This window comes from Cariama cristata, unplaced genomic scaffold, assembly GCF_000690535.1.
Source record: "Cariama cristata isolate BGI_N322 unplaced genomic scaffold, ASM69053v1 scaffold39680, whole genome shotgun sequence".
Classification (NCBI taxonomy): domain Eukaryota; kingdom Metazoa; phylum Chordata; class Aves; order Cariamiformes; family Cariamidae; genus Cariama; species Cariama cristata.
Genome location: NW_009597068.1, coordinates 1 through 24357, shown reverse-complemented (window position 1 = coordinate 24357; position 24357 = coordinate 1). Strand labels below are relative to the sequence as shown.

General features: G+C 36.3%; 1 protein-coding gene across 1 annotated transcript; it reads right to left on the bottom strand.

Moving 5' to 3' along the window:
• Positions 1 to 160: 160 nt before the first annotated feature.
• KIAA0430 (KIAA0430 ortholog) lies at positions 161 to 23269 on the bottom strand. The gene is made up of 26 exons (XM_009708529.1): positions 23061 to 23269; positions 20764 to 21435; positions 19591 to 19765; positions 17935 to 18161; positions 16917 to 17034; positions 16017 to 16189; positions 14767 to 15201; positions 14060 to 14229; positions 13797 to 13958; positions 12904 to 13093; positions 11995 to 12173; positions 10968 to 11048; positions 10377 to 10613; positions 9499 to 9618; positions 8972 to 9147; positions 8522 to 8742; positions 7819 to 7961; positions 6325 to 6458; positions 5601 to 5803; positions 4866 to 5093; positions 3814 to 4044; positions 3489 to 3701; positions 2649 to 2709; positions 2418 to 2558; positions 1240 to 1410; positions 161 to 689 (listed from the first exon to the last, which is right to left on the bottom strand). Exons 1-26 carry the CDS (start codon positions 23205 to 23207, stop codon positions 457 to 459), a joined length of 5241 nt encoding a protein of 1746 aa, XP_009706831.1. The 5' UTR covers positions 23208 to 23269; the 3' UTR covers positions 161 to 456.
• Positions 23270 to 24357: the final 1088 nt, after the last annotated feature.

Here is a 24357-nt window from a genome sequence, read left to right as displayed (position 1 = left end):
TCACTCTTATCATTTCAGGTCAGCAAGTTAAAATTTCTCAACAGGCTTTTGAAAGACAGATCATGCATTGTATTAATACTGTCTGAACAATACCAGTAAGCAACAGCCTACAGAATACAATATGCTTACATGTATGATTATACCACCACCGAGGCTTAAAGAAAATAAAATCTGTTCCATTTTAGTTGAATTAATATTTTGCTTTTACTGAACACACATTTATGAAAAACTGTAAAATTTAAGAATTTAACGAATGCCAGAATTTTTTTCAAAATAATAGAAAAAATCTGCTCTGCTAACAGCTGTGTTCAGTGTAAAAGGAACAAAATCTTCACAGAATACATTAAATACAAATTAATTCTTCTAGGCCTTTCATTAAAATACATAAGGGCTAGCAAATAGCTTTATTTTGTACAGAGTCCGTAAGTATTTGTCTTTCACACTAAAAAGAAAGAGTTAAAGCTTGGTTACAGGTGCAAGTGAAAAGTTGGCTGCCAATTTCACCTTGTTTTTGTGTTGCTTTTTGGCTGGACTGTCCATTGCTTCCTTGTTTAGTTGGGTTTCAGAGGACTGACAGGGAGGCACTGAAGCATTCTCTGCTGTGTTAGATACCACAGAACCAGAGGTCAATTCTTCTTGAGCTGTGGTAACAATTCTTTGTTTTTCTTCTTCTGTTAAAATCATTATTTCTAAAATAAGGAAGATAACTCAAATTATTGATGCTCTGTTCTTGAAAAATAGAATATTTCTCTCGTAATAGTCAATAAGATATTTAAAAAGAAGTTGTCAGCCTGATTTGAAGCCAGAATATGAGTCATGTTCACCTCTGCAGCTGATGTGAAGTTTGCTTCTGGCTCTGTCTGCATCATGTACTATTTGGAAGGTTTAATTTAATTCTCACACATTAAGCCTCTCAGTGCTCAGAAAAGCACTATGAAATTACTGTGATGAAAAGGTTGTGACAGGTTGGCAAAAATGCTGTTTTAGTGGTGGATAAGGTCCCTATAAAATTCATAAAATTCACCCCAGAGAATCACAGTAGGGTACTTACGGTCAGTACTCAAGAGTTTCTGATGGAAGCCACCTGCATTTCTAACACATCCCACTGTGCAATATATATACATAAGTATGTATTTATATGGAACTTTTATATAATCAACCATTTGTTTGATGCTTTATTTTCCAAATTGTACGAGTTATCATCTGTAAGTAATACAATATAGGCAAGCAAACTCTTACCAGCGAGAGGTGCAGGGTGTTCTTCAAACTGAATGAGGTCTGCAGACTCAAGAACCACTGGATCAGGTCTCAGTTGTGGAGATGGTAGGCAGGAAGGAACTGGCTCACACAAGAGGTCAACAGGAGATGTATTTGTGAGGCAAAGAAGTTCTTGCTCAGTTTGATTAGAAACTACAAAAAGAAGGCAACATTTCTCAAAGTATCTGTAAACTGTGAAGGTGTCGCTATTTCAGAGCTAGTAAACATGAAGTCTTCAGATGTGATTCTGAGGATTTGAGAGCTATGCCATATTTGAAGTACTAATATCAAACTAATTTAGTTAATGCTAACTAACCTCAGATTCATTCACGAGTTACTTTGCTGGATCAAGAGCATCTAACTAACTACAATGCAGCAGACAAAGCAATAGTGTGTTAAACCTACTGCTTACCTGAGTAAATATACCCCATAGTAACTTGAGCTGAGGAAACAAGTCCTATAGGAACAATCTTTAACAGAGAAGGGCCAATTACCAGGCAACTCCCTTGCAAACACACCAATATCCTATCAACTAATTATGTACCATCTACATGTGAAAATTAAGCTGAAAGTTTAAAAATAAATTGACTTGCCCTTATTAAAAAGGACAAGCCCAGACTTCTGAAATAACTCAAGAACCATGCTACAAGTTCTCCAGCCTGCAGGTAGTAAAAGAATTGGAGACCACAGCAAGATGTGAACTATGAGGCCACCATTTCCCTGTTATTTTTATTTGGAAACAGATTTATACCAACAGAACTGCCATTATTATTTGCAAATAAGTAACAACACAAAATCAACATAAAAACACCACAAAAGAGCACTATATTCTCATCAGAATACAGGAGACATTCCTAGCAGAAGCTGCTACTGCATCTTTTCTCGTTAGCTTTATGCTTATAGTCTTACATTTCCACTAAAATCCATGGGAAACAGTACTCTAGCAGCTATACTGACAGCTGAGGACCAGAGATGCCCTTATCAAGAGGACATGTGCCTAACTGTGTACTTTGGGAGAAGCTGAACAGCTTTCAAGCCATAAAACATTTCTACAGAAGTTCAGATTGACTAACTCACACAGCTTTCCCCGTGCTGCTTTGATTACTCTGCTTATTTCCCCTAAGATAATAAATTTCTTACATAAATCAATTTTGTGTTACCATTGCTAGCTGTTCCTAGACTTAGTTCCATTGATGAAGTGGATCCTGGGGTCTCCATAATATGTCCGTTATTGTCAGCAAGTTGATTTCCATGATCATCCACTTGATCAGCAGGGGGAAAACTAGGTGAGCTAAAACGAGCTACAAAAAGGCAAGTTCATTTACTGAAGTCACCTCTTAAAAAAAAGAAAGAAGGAAGTTAAGATACTGCTCAAAATTGAAATGGCTTACTTTTCATATCGTGTTTTAGTACCACAATTCTCTTATGGCCATGTCCTTTAATCCAGACCACCTATAGAGACAAAAAAAAAAAAGCAGAATTAAACATCAGCACATACCAAGCTTAAAGCCTAAAGCAGCTTACTCACTGCCTTTCATTTAGCCTTGCACTGACGTTATTTCTAAAAGTAAACTAAATCATGTTGCTAATTTGTACTACACTACCCAAGTAAAAGCTTTGTCTTAAAATGATCAATGTCAAATGCAAACTATATAGTTAGTACGCTTTCTAGCGCTATATTAACAAAAATATGTGTTTAAATGCAGAGTTGCAAAATTCCATTTTGTCACTCTCCAGAAAGATTAGTTTACTTAAAAGAAAGCTTATAGTCATAAACTGGGTCACAAAATTATCCTAGAGCACTCAGGACATGTGGATGACAAGAAGATGCCACAGCAAAATTCCACTATGTTGCACTTCTGACAACTCTTCACTCCTAAAACCAGTAATCTACACTGATCAAAATGAAGTTTCAGTACTGTACAGTCGTTCACTCTTTCAAGACTGAAGCCAATTATCTCACTTGACAAAAATGCCAAGGATGTTTGTGGCCTCGCTGGGAACAGTTCTTAAGCAAAATTTGACCAAAAGATGTAAAAAAAGTATTTTCTTTTTCTTATTACTGAGTCCAGATTTCTCAGAAGCTATTAAAAATACAACCTGTATAAGCCTCCCTGGAGAAGGTAATTATTCCAGTAATTCACACCAATTAACAGAAAATGCAGTTGTGTAACTATTTTTAATCCATGCAGAAATTTCAATGTAACTGTGCAAAACAGAATTCTTCACACCTGTGGAATTGCTCCCAAGAGCTCTTCGAAATTATTGCATCCATATGCTTTAGGTTGCAGTACTTCCCCTGTGTATTTGCTATACGCTACTGGGAACTCATGAAGAAAAATCTGCTGATAGTGGTAAGTGTGAAGTAAGGACCTTACATTCTTTGCAAACATATACAGATTTGTAAGCTTCACATACTCTTCTGCTGCACCATTAGTAAAAACCTATTAGGAAGAGAAAAAAAAGAAAGAACTAGAGCACATACTTCTGTATCCTCTAGTCACAATGTCTTTTCAAAGTATGAAACACACCAGAAAGGAAAGAGGGCTTAAATACCTCAACCAAGTAAGGCAGACTCTTCAGGAGTTCAGTTAAGGTCATAAATCCATATTCACATGGATTAAGCGAAGTGCTATGGATTGTTTCATAATGCTGTTTAAGTTGTTCAACAGAGAGAAAGGATGTTCCATCCCAGGACATCAACAAGACGAGCAATTGGACAGTCAGAGTCCGCAGAGATTTTCTATTTATCAGCTGAATTTGCTTGCCAGACTCTGTGTCAACAACCTAGAAAAATTAAATCGGGAATGAACTTAGAAATTAATCTCTTCCCTGTCCCTAAGTAAGTTGTGTAGCTGAGGTTCGTTTGAGCACAGTTGTATCTGATATTACATACCAGCAACGGATACTCGCCTAGCCAAAAGCACACAGGATAAAGAAACTTATTACATGGAAAAAATTACTTTAAATATACAAAAACTGTGTAGCAGTTTCTGTCCACATGGTCGACATAATTTCACTCTTTGTTCCAAGCCAGCTGGACGTGACTGAGCTCCAGCCTGAACACTAGCTGCTAAATAAACAGAATTGGAGAAACTAAATTAGAGAAACTAAACCAGTATGCACGTGTCCATGTAGATGTAAGCTTTCTTTTCCACTAGCATATAAGACCATCTACGTATTTACATTCAAAGCCTGAAACCATAGATCAAAAAAAGTTAGGAACATAAAACATTAGGAGACTGGTAACTACTACACTTATCAGGAAATGACTGCTTTTACACAGCTAGAAGTCAGGTGGGAAAAAAATTATTTGTATTGTTAAAATAAGTACTATAATACAATCTATTACTTACTATTTGCTAAACAAGCATGAGCTTTCCCAGAGAAAGTTAAAAGGTTACAAAAAAACCAAAGAGAACATCATGGGAATATAGAAGCCACATTTGAAATCCCTTTGGAATTCCCCCCTGCCCCTCCACTTAATGAAGTATTGTTTCTAGAGTACAATATTAACCATACTGAGACCTGTAATTTGAGACAGGAAGCTCCTTAACACAATATTACATACTTTCCAGAGGGATAAACTACAAAGATAAAAAGACTACCTTTACAACATGGCAAAGTTTTTGCATTAAAGCTGGAACTGAGCTAACATCATAGTCATGAAGACGCAGTGTGTATCCAAATGTTTTACTGTACTCTGTCAGTAAATCAGTCATCATAAGGCAGTTGTCCTTCTGAGACCGCAGCAGTTTAACAAACTGGGCAGCAACTGCTTTGACTTGTTCCACTTCCGTAAGCGTGAGAATTTTCTCCTCCCCACATTCCAAAACCTACAAAACAGAAATTACACTTTAACAAAGTGATTTACCTAGCCTGGATAAAAAAGTGTAACCTGCAACTAAAATTCAGTGCTGGCAGGCAATCATTTGAGGTAGCTGAGCCCTGCTGCATAGCAAAAGATATCTATACAGCAAGCAAAACTATGTATAAATTTTTGAAATATAACAAAATAGGCAATTGAATAGTTATTAACCTTTTTAAAGCAAGTTTAACACAACTTTAATGAAATTTGCTCTCATTTTGATGCACTGAATTTTGTAAATTTAATCTAATATACAAAGGTTGAATTTGTTAACAAACTTAACCTGAATATGCTAAAAACCTTGGGCCATTTTACCAAAATAGTTACATCAAAGACTTTCTTAAATACATCTGTCTAACATGACAGGTCCACCGTTTATAACTTACACTAAACTTAACAAGAAATATAACCCCTGCTGAAACACTTGTACAGATCTCAAAAATGATTTAGTACAGCTTAAGATTTTAGAACTTACAAGTAAGACATCTGGTATGGCTTCAAAGAGTTCAAGTAGTTTTGTAAAACCATAGTAAGCAAGTTTGCACTGACGACCAAAGTGGTGGTGATAAGAAGGAATAAATTTGTTAAAGGGCATTCGAAAGTGGGGTTGATGACGCAGTAGGTCTACTACCTCTTTAGAAAATTGTTTGGTTCTTTCAATTTCTTCTTGTGTACGTTCTAAAATTAGAAAACAAAGCAAGAGCTATGTGCCAACATACTTATAAAATGCAACAGTATATAGTAAGAAAATATGGTGATTGATTTTCAGCTTAACCACGTATCACACCAAGTCACTATTTTTTTTTCTACCACTGAAGACCTTTACGCTAAGCTTATATGTTTCAAGTCCAGAATAATCAGGCGATCAGCACTTTAGAATATATTAAATGGCCAAGTATGTTGGTATTTTTGCTGTGTGGAAACAACCCCACTCTCTAATCTTAGAAGACAGTAGCAGAAGTAGTAACGTTATTTTATGTGCTTTGCCACGTGCTTTCCTGTCTCTTCCGTTGTAAGTGATCCTAGAATGACAAATTCTTTATTTGCTAGAAGTTCATAACTTAGTTATGAAGGGAGAAACGGAGAAACACAGTTATCAAAAAATCCAAGTCACTCCTATATACTTTAGTTAGCACAGTTTTAAAGTAATTAAAGAACAATTTCTTTGGCAACAGTGAAAAAACCATACATGGACATACCTCTCTTGGGAATACAAATTACCATTTCATTGTCTTGCTGTGACAAACAGATGGCTGTATCTGGAATTTCTGATATAATATCAACCAGTTCACACACTCCGTACTCCGTAACATCCCAGTCCTTAGAGAAACACCTGAAAGTTTTAGAAAATTCTGCAAGTATTAATGCATGCTGCATAGGCAAAAAAGTGTAAGTTGAGAGAATAAGCCCCAAATCCTAAAGAGACCAAACCAATAATAAAAACATAATTGTCATATTGGCAATACTAGCATGTGAAACAAAGGGGAAAGTATTCTTAATTAAAATTATCTATCCATTCTAACCAGATGAGCAAGATACACTGATGGTTTGCATGACACTGGAAGAGCGAGCTGTAAATACCAACCAGAGGACGCCTCAAACTAGTCATGGTAAGTGACAATATAAAGTAGTATTTTTCAAGCTCTGGTTTTAATTGTGTTTTCTGAAATAACTTATGTTATACAGCTCCGTATGGCTACACTTTCAACAGTCTGTATTTGCTGAATAGTTACTAACATATGCCCTTCTTAAACAAGATCAGGTCTCAAGAGAAGGCAGAGATCATATCCTGGAAACCAGCACATTAAAGTTCACAATGCTATGTAATATATTAGAAGTTATTTTACCCTCCCCACCTACCCGACAGGAACCTCTTAGAACCAAGAACACTTCACCTATATTCTTATTCAACAAATGGCCAGGGATGACTACAATGGAGATGCATATTTAGTAGATTTATAAACAACCAAGAATGTATTTTTGCTAATAGTGGAAATATAAGTAAAAGCGTGCATTTCCAAAAAGGAGCTGTTGGCACATGCAGCATAGCAGCACACATGCAAAGGTAAACCACATGTAGCACTAAGATGCTATGGTTTCCTCAAAGCACATTAAGCACTACTTTCTATCTTCATATTAAGGAAAGTAGAATTTTTGGTTCTTCAAAAAAAAAAAGAAAACCAAACCAACCTATTTTTCACCATGCTACAACAGAATGTTCTTCCTGGCAATAGCAAGACAGGCATTACTCCTCATTTTTGTACCATTGCCAGACCCAGTTAAAGAAGTAAGAGTATTTGTTGACAATCAGTCTATTTTATATTTCCCTCTAAAGAAAGCCTAACACGAAATCGTCCCTTTACTGTTCATGTTAACGCGCCATGACCTGCTTGCTTAAATCCAACCTTGCAGTCATTGCTTCAGAGAGAACTAATGAAATATAATAACCCATTTCAAACTCCAATAAAGTTAAATGAACCTAGTACTAAAGGAAGCACGAAAGTCTGCCAGAGAGCTTTTAATTTTTGTTTTCATTAGTAGTTTGAACTTCCACATCAAAATGAAGAGGCAATACAGTTGCCACAGTTTTGTATTAAGATTTAAAGTACTGACTTCTCTTGCACTAGGTTTTAAAACCACCATTGATAGACATGCCCTGCACAGTTGTTCTTGTTTCACTGAAGACAACTTACCAGTGATAAGCCTGTAAGAATTCCCTCACAATTACTTGCTTACTGGCCTGGGATTTGAGAAGCTTCAGTAAGTCTTGAGTAAAGCGCTTCACTTGAGCTCTGTGTGTTAGAGTTAACAAGCGTTTGGAACCCATACCAAGAATCTGAAAGAAAATTGTTTGATCACTCACATCTAGCATCCTCAGTAAATTTTTTTACTAAAACTGGCTTCTAAATATCTTGTATAGGTAGGCTAGAAATAAAGGATATAATAAACACAGTGTTTGGAAAGGAAGCCTCATGAAGCCACATGCTTTCTGTACTAAGGCATACATCATCAAGAAATTAAAAAAGGCTTCCTCCATGAGTGCTATTGCAACTGTTACACATTTGTACTGATTATTTTAAAATTTTACAACCAACCGATGTTCAAAACCACAGGCTAAAAGCAGCTTCAAACTCTATTCCAGAGGTTAAATAGATTAAATAAGGGTTAATTTCCCCACAAGTTGTTTTGGAAGGGTGGGTGTAATAAAAACAACAAAACAGGAACAACATCTCAAGAAACCAAAACAATTACTCTCTAAGGTTCAGTTAACCATCTCTTTCAAGGTGGACCAGGTAACTGCATAGCATCTATTATACAATACCAACCAGTAATTCAGATAGTTGAAGATACAAGTACAATTCCCCAAGTTAAAAGGAACACTGCCATATAACTCACTTGCAGTACATGAGGCACTGCTTCTAGCAGCTCCATTAATTTAGAATACCCATAGTCAGACACACGGCATTGTTTTGCAAAGTGATGATGGTATGTTGGGATGAATTTACTGACAGGTATGACGCAGGACGGTTGGCTTTTAAGTAGATCTATCACTTCTCTACTGAACTGAATAAGTTGTGGATTACCTACAGGGCTCTTGGAACGTAGAAGCCAAGGATCTTCAAAAAAAAAGAAGAAAAATTGTATTACCGAACCTTTCACTAATATTCTTCCACTCAACACTGCACTTTATTTATGACAGGCAAAAAACCAAAGAGAATGAACATTCAAGCTAAAAGTTTCTCTATAAAAAGTTTAACAATTATACAATACGTTTGCTTTATGCTACTCATAATTTTTTAGCAGAAAGATTAGTTCAGAAAAAGGACTTTAAACAGAAATATTTACCTGTAGTAGGAGGTGGTGGTTTGTTATGTATCCATTTAATAACTTTAATGCCATTTTGGGCAGTGGCAATGTTAACTCCAGGAACACAGGTAATCAGATGTTCTAAAGGAACACCACCCTGGCCTTCTGGCACGATTTCAAGATCATTGAACTCTGACATATAACAATCCGGAAAACTTTGGAAGAAAAAAAGCTTCCATTATACACTAAAATACCACTATAACAATTGTCCTAGAAATATAATTTATTTTGAGACACTTCCTGAGCAAGAGGCTTCAACAGCTTACTAACACATTGCAGAACTCTTCATAAAATGCATGTTAAATAAGCGTGTCTTTTTGCTCAACAAGAATTCAAAGCCTAATAATTTCGTAAGGCACTTACCTGCCATAAAAGATACCATTTTACAGAAGAACTGGAGTTTTTATACACCAGGTACTTTCAGAGCATTACAACAGTGATCAATAAAGTTTTAAATCTGCAACCTATCAGCTCTTACTCTAAACGCCTAAATTAAAATACTTTACCTTAGTAGAGGTACAGTGCCCTCATGTGTCTGTAGAAGACTGTGAACTTGGGGAGCAAACGTCTTCAGAGACAAAATCACAAAAGGAATTCTGTAAGAATCTGGATCAAACTCATGCTCACTGTAAAAACAAGAGGTTGAAGTTTATATGCTCATTCTACACATAGCTTTAGCATAGCATAGACACCCATAGTAAACATTATACTATATGTACATTATATACTGCTACTAGCTGACAATACCACTATGTACAGCCATAAGCAACTTCAATCTAATACAGCTACAGCAAATTTCCAGAAGACAAGCAACATTCAGAAGACCACATTTTTATTATCATTAGATTAAAATGTTCAAATTAAGTTTTAGCAGCACATACCAGGCACTTAACAGTGAATACCTAATAACTTCTAGTAGCACAACCTGGCTGCTGTTGAATAAAACAAAACACTTAATATACAGCTTCAGGAAGTCTTCAACCTGGTATGAACCACTTACTAAATGTAGCTGGAGGACAAAGAAGAATGATCAGTTTCACCTATAATTATGTAATAAAATTCAGGCTAATAGAAATCTCTAGTATGTATAATCTTCCCATATAAACTAGAGGAAAGTAGTGTACCTTTCAGCTTCTGCTTAAGAGGTATTCAATCTTGGCAGCTGTACTAGAATACAATAATCTTACCTGACTGATCCATGAGAACTGCCTAGAAAATTCACTGTGCCATCTCACTATTTTCTGCCTGACTTATTCTTGTAAACATATAAACAGTGACTGGAGCATGCTATATGAACATATAACCTCAACTGTAATATACCTCTAAGTGTGAAATGCCGTTCAAGTATTTTGTAAGATTTTATAGTATTTTATACACAGCTTACATAAAGTCTTTATTCAGGCAATGCTGCTTACAAACAGGCTCGTGATACTCCAACTCTTCAAATATTATAGGACTACAGTTTGCTGATGAACCATCATGTGACTGTGAAGATCCCAATGGACTCTGCCGGGCTTGGCTGCTGGGTAAGAGGCACACCAGCCGCCCACTTCCTTGGTCACGGATTACCACAGTATCTGTTAGTTTATATAAGTCTGACACAATTAACTTATGCCCAAACCTAAAAGAAAAAAAATGAAATAAATACACATTAGAAACACAGTTAGAGAATGCAGTAATCTGCATTTCTGTTTAAGAAACAGGAATATGCTAGAAATTATTCTATGCAAAATGTTAAGGGGACTAATCTATTCATCCCAAAGTAGAAAAATGAAGTAAACCACTGAAAGTATAACCCTCTAAGAAAGACCAGTATTACAGTCATTGTCTCTGGATAGATAATACGCTGCAACATCTAACAACAAAAAACCTGTAACACTCCACGCAGTTGCTCTCTATAACTCACTGTAAACAATCACACAAGATCAGATTCTTTTTAGAAGTACTACAGGAAAAATAACAATTGAGAACTTACTTTTTTTCATAGATTTCTGTGAATTTGAACACAGGCAAACAACAAGCAGGTGCATCCTGCAGAATGGACATTGTTTCTGAGCTATAAAAGAAGTTTTGTAACATTAAAACAAAATTAATCTGTTAGTATTTGTCTCCAGCCCAAATCGGTGAGATATTTACAGATGCAGCTTATGAACTATAAAATGTAACAGGACAAACTGCATTCCCTTCCATCCCAGCACTACAAAAGTTGACACTTTGGATCAGAGGAGTGCAAGTAGTAACATTTCTGCTAACTCATTAGGTAATGTGTCTGAAGGAGTTGCATCTTTCACAGGTGGTGGTAAGATTTTGAGCATCTATAAAATGCAACATTAAAGTTGCAGCATTAGAAGTTACCAGCCTGGTCATTACATCAAGAACTTTGAACAGGCATAAACTAAAAGGCAAGAACAAAATACAGTTGTAAGTTATACAACAGCAAGTAGTATGTAGTTGTAGAACACTCTACACTCCAAGCACTATTTTCACTGGAGCTTTCTGTGAAAGAAATGAAAGCTTTTTTCCTAATGCTTTCTTTTCAGTAAGGAAAAAATTGAAATGGAAAATACTTGTATTCTCACTAGCATCAGTGTTCTAGTTCTATTATCTTCCATATAGAAAATGGAGATCAAAGAAACACCAACAGCATGTAAACTGTGTATCTCATCCTCAGAGAAAATTCATATGCATTTTCTTAGAGGAAAGAAGAAATGAAGATGCCAAGTGTAATCTTAACTCGAGGTATATCACTATTATGAAAGAGCAGTGGTGAAACTATTAAACACCATCAAACAGAGATCTAGTCTCTTCAGACACAACTTAAAATATAAGCAATGTAAAAATGCTAAACTGAAAACTAGCCTAGTTGTATTTAACACATTCATCAGGCCATAAGACCCATTTTACTTTATTTCTGTATCATTCCTTTGCTCAATATTTTAAATCATCTCTCAGCTACTAAATACATGCTACAACAATCAAGAAGATGCCAAAGTCTTTATTACCTAAGTAGAGAGAGTGATTTATTAGCAGCTCCTGTTGCTAGTGAGACCTGAATCCTTTTACTGCCAATTTTGTATCTGTGAAGACCGTTGACAGCACTGATTGCTTCTTGCAGATTTTCCATCTGAACTGTAGCCTTCAACTGGTAGTCTGTATGAGGACTGAGCTCTATACTTTTTACCTGAAAGAAAGAAAACACCTTATACATTTATCACAAAATATTAACCCAAGGCAAGTCAACATGAGAGTAGCACAGTCTTGCTTTGGCCAAGAGCCAAATACAATGCAAAAGGGTACCAAGTATGTTGAACCATGGCCAAAAGTACAATGCAAACAAGAACCAAGTGCAATGAGCCTTGGTCAAGCCAAGACTATGACATTCCTTTAACACAAGCATTGTCTTCCCATGTAGAATATTATGCCAGAAGAACATTACCTACAGATCAGACAGAAATAGGATCGCTGCAGAAGTGACCTCTCCTTGTATAGTAGCCATTTACTGACTTACACTCTCCATGTCTGGTTTTTGATCACTTCAGATTCAAAACAGAAACTCAGTTTTTACTGTGTTTAAGCTGACATTAGGAATTCAGTTTTACAGCTTAAAAAGGTTATGCAGCTAAAGCTCAAGTCTCTTCCCTGCATGACTAATGAGCCACTTACTAAGAATTTTATATAAAAAACTTCAGAATACCAGATCTCTGAAGACCACATGCGAATTAAGAATCTAGTACAAGTGATGATCGTCTTTTTAAAGGAAAGACACAATACCTCCTTTCAACAAGTTTAAAAGTCATGTTTGGAAAGCTTTCCATCCCTACTCACTTAAAACTAGACCACAAACATGTCCATAAATACATAAACAGGCAGTATTTAAAAAACAGATTTAATAAAGGTATTTTAGCCTTTACCTTGCCATGTCTTGAGAAAATTTCTTGTAAATTTTGCTGCAACTCTTTTCTGGACAATCTGTAATCTATATTGCTGATCTGAATGTCTGCACCATTTGCAAAAGGATCAGGGCAATCTGTACCACTGGTATGATTTACTACATTAAACGTGAGTGGAGATGATCTATTTGAGAGGTTTGGAGACATACTCCTGGGTAAAATAAAAACATTTATGAGCTAAAGTAGTTATTGCACAATTCTGATACATACATCTCAAAATTAATCAGAAAATAGACACAGGTCAAGCACACAGATACAGCACTTTTAAGTTATTTCCTAGTACATACATGTGCAGACAAAACAAATTTCACCACAAGCAACACATCATAACAAGGCAAATATTTCCTATTAGAAGAAAGGAAGTAATTCATATTATGTTTCAAAGTCACCCAATTTAATAATATATTTGGCACCAAGTCCTCTATTATCTTACTAACACATTAAAAAAAGGTCAAACTCATTCATATAATTTTAAGTATCTGGCCTTTGCCAATTATTAAGTCTACAAGAATTTAATGGGTCTGGATAAATTTCAGTGGAAATGTCAAAGGTACTGAAATTAAGAGAAGTAAGATGTCTACAATAGCTCTGAAGATTTTCCAGGAACTTTAAAGAAAAAGCTTGCAGGAAACAATTGCCACACAATAAGGTTCTGAAAAAGAGTTCACTTCATCTTGTATTTGCATCTACTCTCTGTTAGCTGTTATGCAGCACCATCACTGTTTCCTTTTGCCTCCACATAAATCAGTGTATTAATGTGCTTAGCATACATAATTCCAAATGCAGCTGTTAATAATCAACGTATACATCAGTGAAGTCTCACTTCACCTCCCAAATAAGACACAGACACTTACCGAGATGACCAGCAACTCTGAGACATGAGTAAAGGACTGAGTTGTCTTGAGGCTGTCAGCTTACTGAAAGCAGAGGGATAGCTGACCTGAAATACAGTTTCATCTTTATCTTTTTTATCTACAGGGGAATTGGTAATGCTCCTGGAAGTGGAGGTCTCTTTTCTATTTACAAATACATATAAGAAAAAGAAAACACATTATGTTGCAGAATTCACATTAAAAAAATGTAGCTAACATTGATTTCTTTTATTTTTTAAACATACTTCTGACTACTTTTACAAGATGATTCTGCTGTTCCAATCTTTTTTGTTGCCAGAAACAGAGGAATCGCTGCATTAGAGTTACTCTGAGGAGAAGGAATTTGTTCTCTTAAATGTTCTTGCTGGTTTTCAGTGTTTCTACTGATGGTCTTTGATTCAAGGCGGCACAGCTCCTATATGAAACAGATGAAAGGTCAGCATAAAAGCATCAGACATTCCTTGCCAGAGGCTTTCCCTGTGATGGAAACCGAAATAACTGACAAATTTTTCTTTGACAGCATTTTCATTGGCACTTTGTAACTAGGAATATTTTATTTTCTATGACAGAAAATAGTAAACTGTCAATCGGTTGAAATATTTTTGCTACATTGTAGATCTACCCTAGTTTTTCCTCAAGACTAGTACAGTAGATAACTCTAGATGTTATACTCAACATCAATGCAAAACTCACAACTGGCCTAGGATTCAAGATTCAGTAAGTGCCAGCAGTATTTCCAAATTGAGAAAAAGGTGGCAGGGAGAGGGAAAAACAACCTCAAATTCATTGTCTGCTTTCCAAGCAGATGAATACAGCTCTTATTTGGGAATGTCACTATACATGACAGTTATTCATCAAATAGGACTGACAAGTTAAAGATAAAGTTGTAACAGAAGCAATCCTCAGAACATGAGGAAAATCAACAATGCTAAACAAGGTAGAACAACAATACCTGTAAACTTTTAACATTTGTGGGTTTGATGACAGATCCATGAATTTGGAATCCTCTCCCAGCAGAGCCTTTGGTACCAAAAGACTGATCACTTGAGTCTTTGTTGAGGAGGCACAGCTTTGTGTTCTTGTTAATTTTTTTGGGAGACTTCACCTTTTCAGTTCCCACAAAGCTGGAGCTTTTTGTTTCATTAAGTTCTTTGTTCTTGGGAGTAAAAGACACTACAATTCTATTACCAAAAACATCTTCGTTTTCCATTCGCTTCCGAGCCCGTTCAGCACTTTCTTGATTTAAAAAACGAAGAATTGCACTGCTTCCAGAAATGCTCAGCACCTTCCCTCCACAGTTGTCTGACAAACGCCTGAGTCTATTACTGATACTTTTGCTGTCTCTGTTTGTTGGCAGATTATAAACATATAACAGTGTATGGCATGCCTGTTTAAAGGGAGTAAGATTTTCATTTGATTATGTCAGAATACCCTCTTGTTCAAAAACCAGTATTTTTACATTGATTCTGGTGACACGTGCTCTGGCCCTGCTCCCCCCAAGTCATTCTTTTTGCAGCATTCAATTTGTTTGGAAAAAACTCTCATACCAAGGTAGATCCCCAAACTTCCATCTCCGATATAATTTAAAGTTAGAAGAGACTACAGAGTCCCTGATAATGGATCAATACCTGATCACTTCTCCAGATAAGAAAGAATTACTGTTTGCAACCCAAGAATTCTATATATTCTACACATGCATATGAACATAGAGTTCACAAAGTTATTTCAAAGAAAGAAAAGGCTGTGAGTGCTGTGCAACGACAACATAGCAAATCCAGAGGAAATCATCGGGAAGACAAAAAAACCAAGAAAACAGTAGACAGTCATTCAAAACTGTTAAGAAAGCGCCACAGAGCTGTCTTAATGAACAACTAAGTTCTTACTCTAAATTTCTGCCAGGGAAAGGTATGTAAGATACATTATCTGTTAAAATATTTAGCGGGAAGAATGTGACCTTGTTATTTTACTTTTTTTAGTTAATTACTTTCTTCTTTTATTATTTCATTCTTTCAGTCTTAAAGCAGAAAGCATACATTCACATGGTAGGAACTGAAATATAGACAATTGTCAAATACACAGCAGACACCATGTCTCACCATAAAACACACGCACATAATTTCAGCCTGCTCTCCCTCTAAGTTAGAGAAAAAAAGGAAGTTGACACTTTGAAATGTCTACTGCATTAAGAATTAAAAACCTTACCGGCATTTTCAGTGGTAACCTTGGTGGCAAGTCTGAAATAAATTCTTCAAAACAAATAAGCTCATGAGCATGATGTAAGAGTGCTTCTGAAGCTTGGTTTTTATGTACCAAAATGATCCGAAAACCATGTCGATGTCTCAGGTCACTGAGTTCCAAAGCAAAGTTTACATCCGCTGGAGGAAAAAAAAAAAAAAAAAAAATGAACAAAGAAACACATGAAAAAGCTAAAGAAAAAAAATCAGATTAAACAAACAAAACCTCAGATCTCACTTGAGAAGTTCTACTTATCACTGAAAGTTTCCAATGAAAAAGCACCAACAGCTACAAGGTTTCTCAGAGATAAATTAAATCAGCACATAGCATTTAGTCTCAGACAAGGGCTTCCTTTCAATAGCAACTTCAAGCTATTTACCAGCAAGGCATTCAACTGGCACTGTATACTTCTGTAACAAACATTTGTTTAGCTTTAGGAAGAAACCCAAGGCAAGACACAGCAATTAAATAGGTGAGTGGCTTGCATATTTAACTGTGTAGTATGCTGCTACAAGAATAAAAGCCAAATCAAATACATTTTCCCCAAAGCATTCTGAAAGATTACCATAAGGAAGACTCAATGAGTTTAACTTTAGACAGCTTCAGCAGAAAGCTAATAAAGCTAGACAGTATTTATACACATATCTACTGACGCTCAACAAGACAGATTCCAATACTGATTTAACAAGTTCTCATCTTACTGTCCCTACTTTTCCCTTGCTGCCACTGAATTAAGAATTCTTGAGCAATTCAGTTAAAGCTGATTCTGAACACAACCCTTGGAAAGCAAAATAGTGTCATATGCATAAGTACTACTGAAGATAGTACCTGAATTCTGCACTGTAGATGAGAACCACAAACACTTACTTGACACAAGAACCACGGTGGCAGGTGCAGTGTGTGTATCAGCAAATCTCCTAAGACTCTGTCTGAGTTTGTCATCAGCAGCATTCTTTGCTGTAGCATTGATGTGTGCAACAGTCACCTGTGGAAATACATAGATACGCTCTAAAGAAAAGCTTGAATACAAACTATGCTTGCTTAAACTTAATTTTTTTAAAAATTAACATAAATACAAGCTTTCACATGCACCTTTTATTTAGAGAAAATTAGTGCACACATGCATGAAATACAGCATGTATAAATCTCAAACTGTTCTAATGAGCAATGAACTTCAACACTAGTTGTTCAGCAATGTCTTAGGGATGACTTCTGCTGTGTTAAAGATCACAATTTACATACCGTAAAAACATTCCATAAACCCTCATTTGAAATAGAGGGGTGACAAACATAGCAAGTACTCATTATCAATTCATTTTACCTCACATAAGCAAATAAACTGTCAACCTGTTATCATATCTGCAATTTAGGGGTTGGGAAGGGAATTTCTGACTTAGAAACCTGCACAAAAGTTCAAAAAATACCAAGAAAGAAAAATATATTGATGGAAAAATATGTAATGTTAAAGGTGCCCCAATCAATACTACTAATTTACAAGCGTCCTCACTAATCAGCACAGTATTCACTAACAAAAAGTTCAAAAAAGTTAAGTTCAGAGTCATAGCCTTTAGGTTAATGATTTAGTCACAGATTTGAAGGGTAAGACTAGAAATGCCACCACCACTTATTACTGGATGAAATCGAAATCCTCCGTGAACTCTAAAACTAAAACAGTAATCCACGTAGAATGGAATGCAGTTTCAGTTTTAAAAAGTATCACACCAGGAAAGTTCAGCCTTAAAGACCCCACCCATAAACTAATTATAAGCTCATGCACTAAAAAACAGAAGCTAACATAAAGTTTTAGTGAACAGGAATCACTATTAGCACACTCAGAGTACACAAACTCTCAAGTAAGAACACCAAGTAGACACTGTTTCGATACCTGGCAGTTGTTTAGCTCCTGAATAACTTCTTTATTTTCTTTACTAATGTCACACACACAGATGAATTCTGCCTCCCTGTGACCTTTAAAAAATTTTTCACGAATCCTCTGTACAACTGCTACAGCTGAACGGCCAGTGGGAACTGAACAGTTTTCAATATCCCAGAAGACTCCAATGGGGGGCAAGTTTTCCAGAACTTGGCCTGTTACTGCAACTTCCGGAGACCCTGTAGAGGTTTAACACAGCTCATTTTAATCCCAATACCAGAACGTAGCATGCTATAAACTTTGCATATGAGAAGCTTTATGCTTTAGAGAATAACATGCCCAGGAATGCAAGTTCAGTTTTATTTTCTTAAGAGATCTAAAAAAAGATCGGTCTTAAACAGAAATTTAGTCACTGTTAAGTTAGAATAAAGACATAAGACAACTTCAGCTTTACTTTTAAACTCTCAAACAACCATGTAATGCATTTTTTAAAAATGTTATCAAATGCTGAGGTGGCACATGCCATGAAAATTGCCAAAAGTTGCATCACGCTAAACTCAGCAGGTGCTGTATCAGTAACGGAAGTGAAACATGAAAGCTGTTCAAACTTACAGTGTGTATTAGATAGAGAATCTAAACAAAACTGGATGACATTAACAGTATAGTGACAGTGATTATAGAAGATTAAGGAAGTATGGAACAAACACAAAGGTACCCTACAGTTCAGGAGAGGAAGGTTAAGAGTTTTTGCTATTACAGGCTAAGGAAGTGCAAATAAAGTTTCTGGTGTTTCAGCACGCTGAATATCTATTTAATTTTGAATTAACATTATACACCCATTCCATCCCTACAACACAACTGGAAAAGAAACATGACGAACGACACAGGATCCTCACAGGTCAAAAATAAGCTAAGAATTAAAGTTAACTGAAAATTAAGCACAGCAGACAAATGTCACATTTGTTTGGGTATATGTTGACTAGTTATTCTTCTACAGGATTTACTGGAATTGCATTTTGTAAGGGCATTTAATTGAGCTGCTGCATCTTAAAAACTTAAAAGTGGGTGTAGTCTTAAAATGATAGTAAAACTATCCAATTTCTTATAAACTTAATAAAAACTCATGGAAGAATAACTTTCATACTGGCTATGATTTTGTAACTGAAGTGGTACTAACACTGTAGAAAGATCATGTGATTATTTCACACAATATTTTCCTCTCAAGAACACTAAAAAAAGCTATATTGTAATTATAAACTTTACACCTTTACTGCGTACGAAGTGGTAATAGATACTACAGACTAAGAAAGCGCTTTTCAAAGTATGGCTGAAGATAATTTCTTTATACACCACAAGAACAAAATAGCTTCCAAGTCCTTAAAGTTTCTTTTTCTAGTTCTTAAAATGGTAAAAAAAAAAATGTAATAGTTAAAAAAAAATAAAATCAAAACTCTATGCAAACAACATTGTAAGTTAACTAGGTAGTCAAAACACGTAAATCCAAGTTATGTCTTTGCAAAACAGAACAGAGGAATTTTTTTACTATTTAGTCTTCTACGACTTTATAGAAGTTTCCACAGAACAGTGCAATTTAAGACAACTCTTCATATGCAACAGTGTTTAAAGAGGACATCCACCAAGTGGAAATTTCAAACAAATATTGTTTACCATATTTCTGCGGTGATTTGCCAAGGCTGCTTGCCAGTAGCAAACTCTTCTCATTTCCTGTTCCTTTGGTTCCACAGCCATTACATATTGGGATAGGAACAGGTGCAGTCTGTGCACTTGGAGGAGGAATATTTGGCCAGATTTTAGCAGCATCAACTAGGCTGTTTCTGGTTGGCTGTTGGAACAATTTTTCAAAATGCATGTTCATTTAGTATACAATATTGACACATACTATTCCATGCTAGAAACACTCAGTTTCCCTTCTGCAACAAATGCAAGTTCAGATGTACTCTACAAAGTTAATTAACAACAAGTATGCCTGCATGAAGGAAGCTTCTATCCTACAGTCCTTCCTAGCACACTTAGCTCAAGGAAAGATTCTTTTAACCTCCGCATATCAAGACATGCCATCTTTAAGAAGTACTAATATGTACCAGCATGTGAAAACTGCTCAATTAAGAGTTCAAGGTTGAATCACCTCTTTCTCCCCCAAAATAGTGGGCACAATTCCAAATATACTAAATTCACCACTTAGTTCACTGAAATGAAGACATTTCACTTTTATATTCAAATCTCAAATTTGGAAGTTTAAGTAATACATCTTGCAAACTTGAATATATTATTTCACTTGAAATTCAAATTAAAATTCACATACAGTTTTAATCAGTTCTGAAGTGTGCCAAATTAGTATTGAAGTATAAATTACAGATTTGAGAAGACTGAACTAAGACCTATCAAACCAAACCAAAACTAGAATATCCTTATAGCATCAGACATTTCACCTGACTTACAAATGGATCTTTATTAATCAGCTGCCCAAGGGTACATGTTAACATGTTAGCCTTTTCTGAGTCACTGCTATGGAACATTTTAACTGGAGCTGTCAAGAAGAGGTAACTGTCTTTCAAATCCAACCAAAATTCTTCTTGAGTACATTACAGATCCCCCATAAGTGAAACATGTAATAGCCTCTTTTGCCTTCTATGGCACTGAATGTTACCTCAGAAGAGAGATCATCTTCAAAAAGTATATCTGGTATGTTTGGACCGTGCGTCACCAACTAGGAAGATGTACGCTGGTACACCATGGAAGCTGGTGCTTTGCTCAAGTAACATTATTTCAACATTAACCATATACCATGCTTAATGAACAAGAAATGCAATGTGTACAAACCTTGCTCAAGCAGTCACTGCAGTAGTGAGAGCCCTTTAAACAAACCGAAGGTGCCATGTTTAGGTGCAAAGGGTTGGCGCACACACGTGACGTTAGCTCCGACTGTGCAATATGCTCATCCAAGTGGCCTGTAGCCCCACTTGTGAATTCAGAACAAGGAAAATAGCCAGAAGATGTGCAGCTGCTCTGAAGGGCTGGAAACTGATGCAGTTTGTGCACATTACCATGACAGGACTGGAAATGGAGTTTTCCACAACAGGGCAGATGTTGACAGGAAGATACACTGTTTTCTACGCACATGCCAGGGAACTCACTCGAAATGCCTGCCAAATTGCTCCTAGCTGGAGGGTTCTTCAGTGAAGATGCAGACTGATAAGCAAATCCTGACCCCACTTGACAAGTAATCGTCCCAGTGCTTTTCGAGTCTAATATTGTCCCAGGGTGAATTAAGTTACCACCACCACCACCACAATGCATTTGTGGAGTACAAGAAGAGTCAGAGCCATGAGCACAGCAGCTTACTTTCGGGCCAGGTGAAAGCTGTATTTGCTGTTGCTGAAGAGGATGAATATCAGGAAGCGGTACTGCTGGAAATAGTTTAGAGCCAGCATTATGAGGAGATGAAGCATCCTTCAATTCTACAGCAGCTTTCTTGTTCTCCATGTAATCTTTCTGGAAAACGAAAGCTCTGTTACATTTGGGTACATAACTAAACCAACAATTTTTATACTACTACAAGCATATTTTTAGACTGTTATAATTTTGACAGTAACAGAAATTTTGAAGTGTTATCTTTATGATTACTATTACCTCACTGTCTGAACATGTAAAATATGAAAATAAACATGCCAGTTATGTATGCCAGCTTGAGGTATACTGGTATCAGTGGATTTTGGAAGCAACAAAAGCGAAAAGGTATAAACCAAATAGCAATGGGTCTGTAAAACAGAATTTGAAAAGCAGGAAATTGTTAGACTGAAGTTGAGATATATCTGCAACTGAAATGCAAAAAAAAATTTATTTCTTGTAAGAGCAAACATAGATGAATACAGTGTAAAGTAAAAAAACCCCACAGTTTGGAGGCATATAAGCAATCATCTTTTAGTTTGAATAAAGACTTTAAATTGAATTAAAGTTTTAGAGGTAATGCATTAGAAGACTAAGACTTAAAGAAATTATAAATTATAGCAAGCAGGTAAACTAACAGAGGACAGAGAAGACTACGTTTTCATAAAAACTATGCAAGTACTTTATGTCTACTCTAATTTAAGATATCAAGACGTACAGACATAAACAGAAATACAGTTGTTTTTAAATGGCAGCAGTGAAAACCAAACAAGGTTATGAGAAGCACCAGAACAGTCAAGGTCACTAGAGCTAACCTACATACAATCACTGCTCCAGACCTTTAAGTACTTTGGAACAACTTTTACTTTCCAAATTGAATTTGATGCATTTCCTACTACACAGTAATGAATAACTGATTACCAAAGTTCAAAACCATTACCCCCCACCTGATGCCATGTCTGATGAACTGCCAAAAATCTGTCTGGAACTGGTTTATATCTTAAATTCCAGAATTTATGGCAGCTCCCTTCCTAACCCCTGACACATGAAAACAGCAACAGAACAGGATACATGCTTATCTGTTTTCCCCATGTCTTTTAATGAAAGTCAGATTGAACGTGCATGAATGAGTGTTACTTAACAGCTAGAAGCTGCTTGCTCAAGTCAGTCATTGTGTTGTACTGTTCCTTCTATTCTTTAGCACTTTGAATCTTAAGCGTACAGAACCATATATAGTTATAGAACCAGAACATTTAAAGAAATAGAAACAAGGAAAAGTTAGACATTCATGAAGAACAGTATCCACAATTGCTGTAACTACTATATAATAATAATTCAGAAAACTTGAAGTTTGCCTCCAAATTAAACTGATACAAATCCGGAAGAGTGAAGACTACTTCCCTACTCTACTCTAACAATAACTTTATAGAGCTTTCAAGAAGCTGCCTTATATAATTTTTAAGCAATCAGTTGTATTATTCCAAACAGAGCTGTAAAGAGTAAAGTCTGTCAAGCAGAGCAACTTGTCTGCTTTCACTAACATTGATGAGAGCTGCAAACACAACTAAAGACCTTAAATTCCCAGGTAGATTTTTGTACTTATCATGGTAACTGCTGTCTCCTCTTTCTCCCCTCCCCACTCGTCCCCTTTAGTCAGCAATAACACTGCAGTTAGACATACTGCTCTGTACATGGACATTAACTATACTTTTAGTAAAGTAATGAATTACCGTTTTCGCACCACAAGGCAAGGACTTTTCAGCAGCAGAAAAGCAATTAGAAAGTTTCCAGAGCCATGGTTTAGCATCATTCTCTTGTTGCTGAAGCCATCCGAATGATCTATTGCAGAGGTTCTCTGTCCTGTTTCCTTCCATCATACAGCCAAACAAAAAGGTTCAACATTCTTTCATCCCCCCTTCCTTTCATTCTTCCCACCTGCAAAAGAGAAAAAAATGCATGCTTTAAATAACTTTCAAGGTAAGACAGAGAAAAAAACATGGTGGTCTTATGAATTCCACTACTGCTAGATCACTGAACTTGCATTATTTATGTTAAATTTAATTAGGCATCTGGGACATGGCCTTGACTATTCCTGTTTAGTACAAGAACATTCCTCATGACCCGCAGCACAGATGAGGTGGTTCAAGGAAAACACTGTTGATGTCCATGGCATTAGCTACAGAGTCTCAGAAATGTATTGCTGCTGACTTGAAATAATGCCCTGAAATTTTCAGTGCATTCGCCTAGGAAGAGAAGCCAGGAGGTAGGTTTTCAAGAACAGCTCATCAGTAAACACAAAACAGGTGCAACTGAATTCAGTTGAAAGAATTAAACTGCACATCCATTGTTTTTCCATTGGCTGACAAAACCATATATACCTGTATTAAGCAAACAGCATTTAGTATTTTAAAAGAGCTTAAAATTATTAAAATTATTTACAAATACTTCTACTAATTCTCAAGTTTCCCCCCAGCACACCACATCAATTTAGCTTTACAGAACCACAAAGCAGCAAAGGAACTTGTTTAAGGCCCAGCTCCACTGCTCCAAACAAACCATGATTAACAGTGAAGTCCTCTTACCCTCCAACTATGTACTGCATTCATTAGACTATAATCCTTCAGGGTTTTTTTGCATTTAACATTAAACACAACAACGATGGAATATATTCCATAGCATTACATTTGCCCCAGCGTTATTTTTAACCACAAAAGAACCTCGACTTTTTTTAAGTGCAGAAATGTTTATTCACACGAACCCTAAGTACCCCAAAATTACGTTGTATAAAATATTAAGTCAATCAAGTTCTACAACTCTAGAGTATGTTACTTTTTAAAATGCCTGGGAGCATCACTTCGTTTAGGAATTAAAGCGGTAAATGCAAAAAATCAAAAGTTATGTCAGCTATGTATGTCCGCGCTTTTGCCCTCTGCGGCTCGCAGCTCCCTGGGTGCTACCAGCTCAGCCTGGCCCGCAGCCCGGGGAGGGGGGGGAAATGGCGAGGCCCGACCCGCCCCGGCCAAACAG

Bases quoted from the DNA above. Each gene is read 5' to 3' on its own strand.
- KIAA0430 (XM_009708529.1), bottom strand. From the start codon at position 23,207: ATGATGGAAGGAAACAGGACAGAGAACCTCTGCAATAGATCATTCGGA. The intron at 12,174-12,903 runs GTAAAGGCTAAA...TCTTTCTTTCAG, and splicing joins TTTTCTCAAGACATGGCAAG to GTAAAAAGTATAGAGCTCAG. The intron at 2,559-2,648 runs GTAAGCCATTTC...GCCTTTTTGTAG, and splicing joins ACTAAAACACGATATGAAAA to CTCGTTTTAGCTCACCTAGT.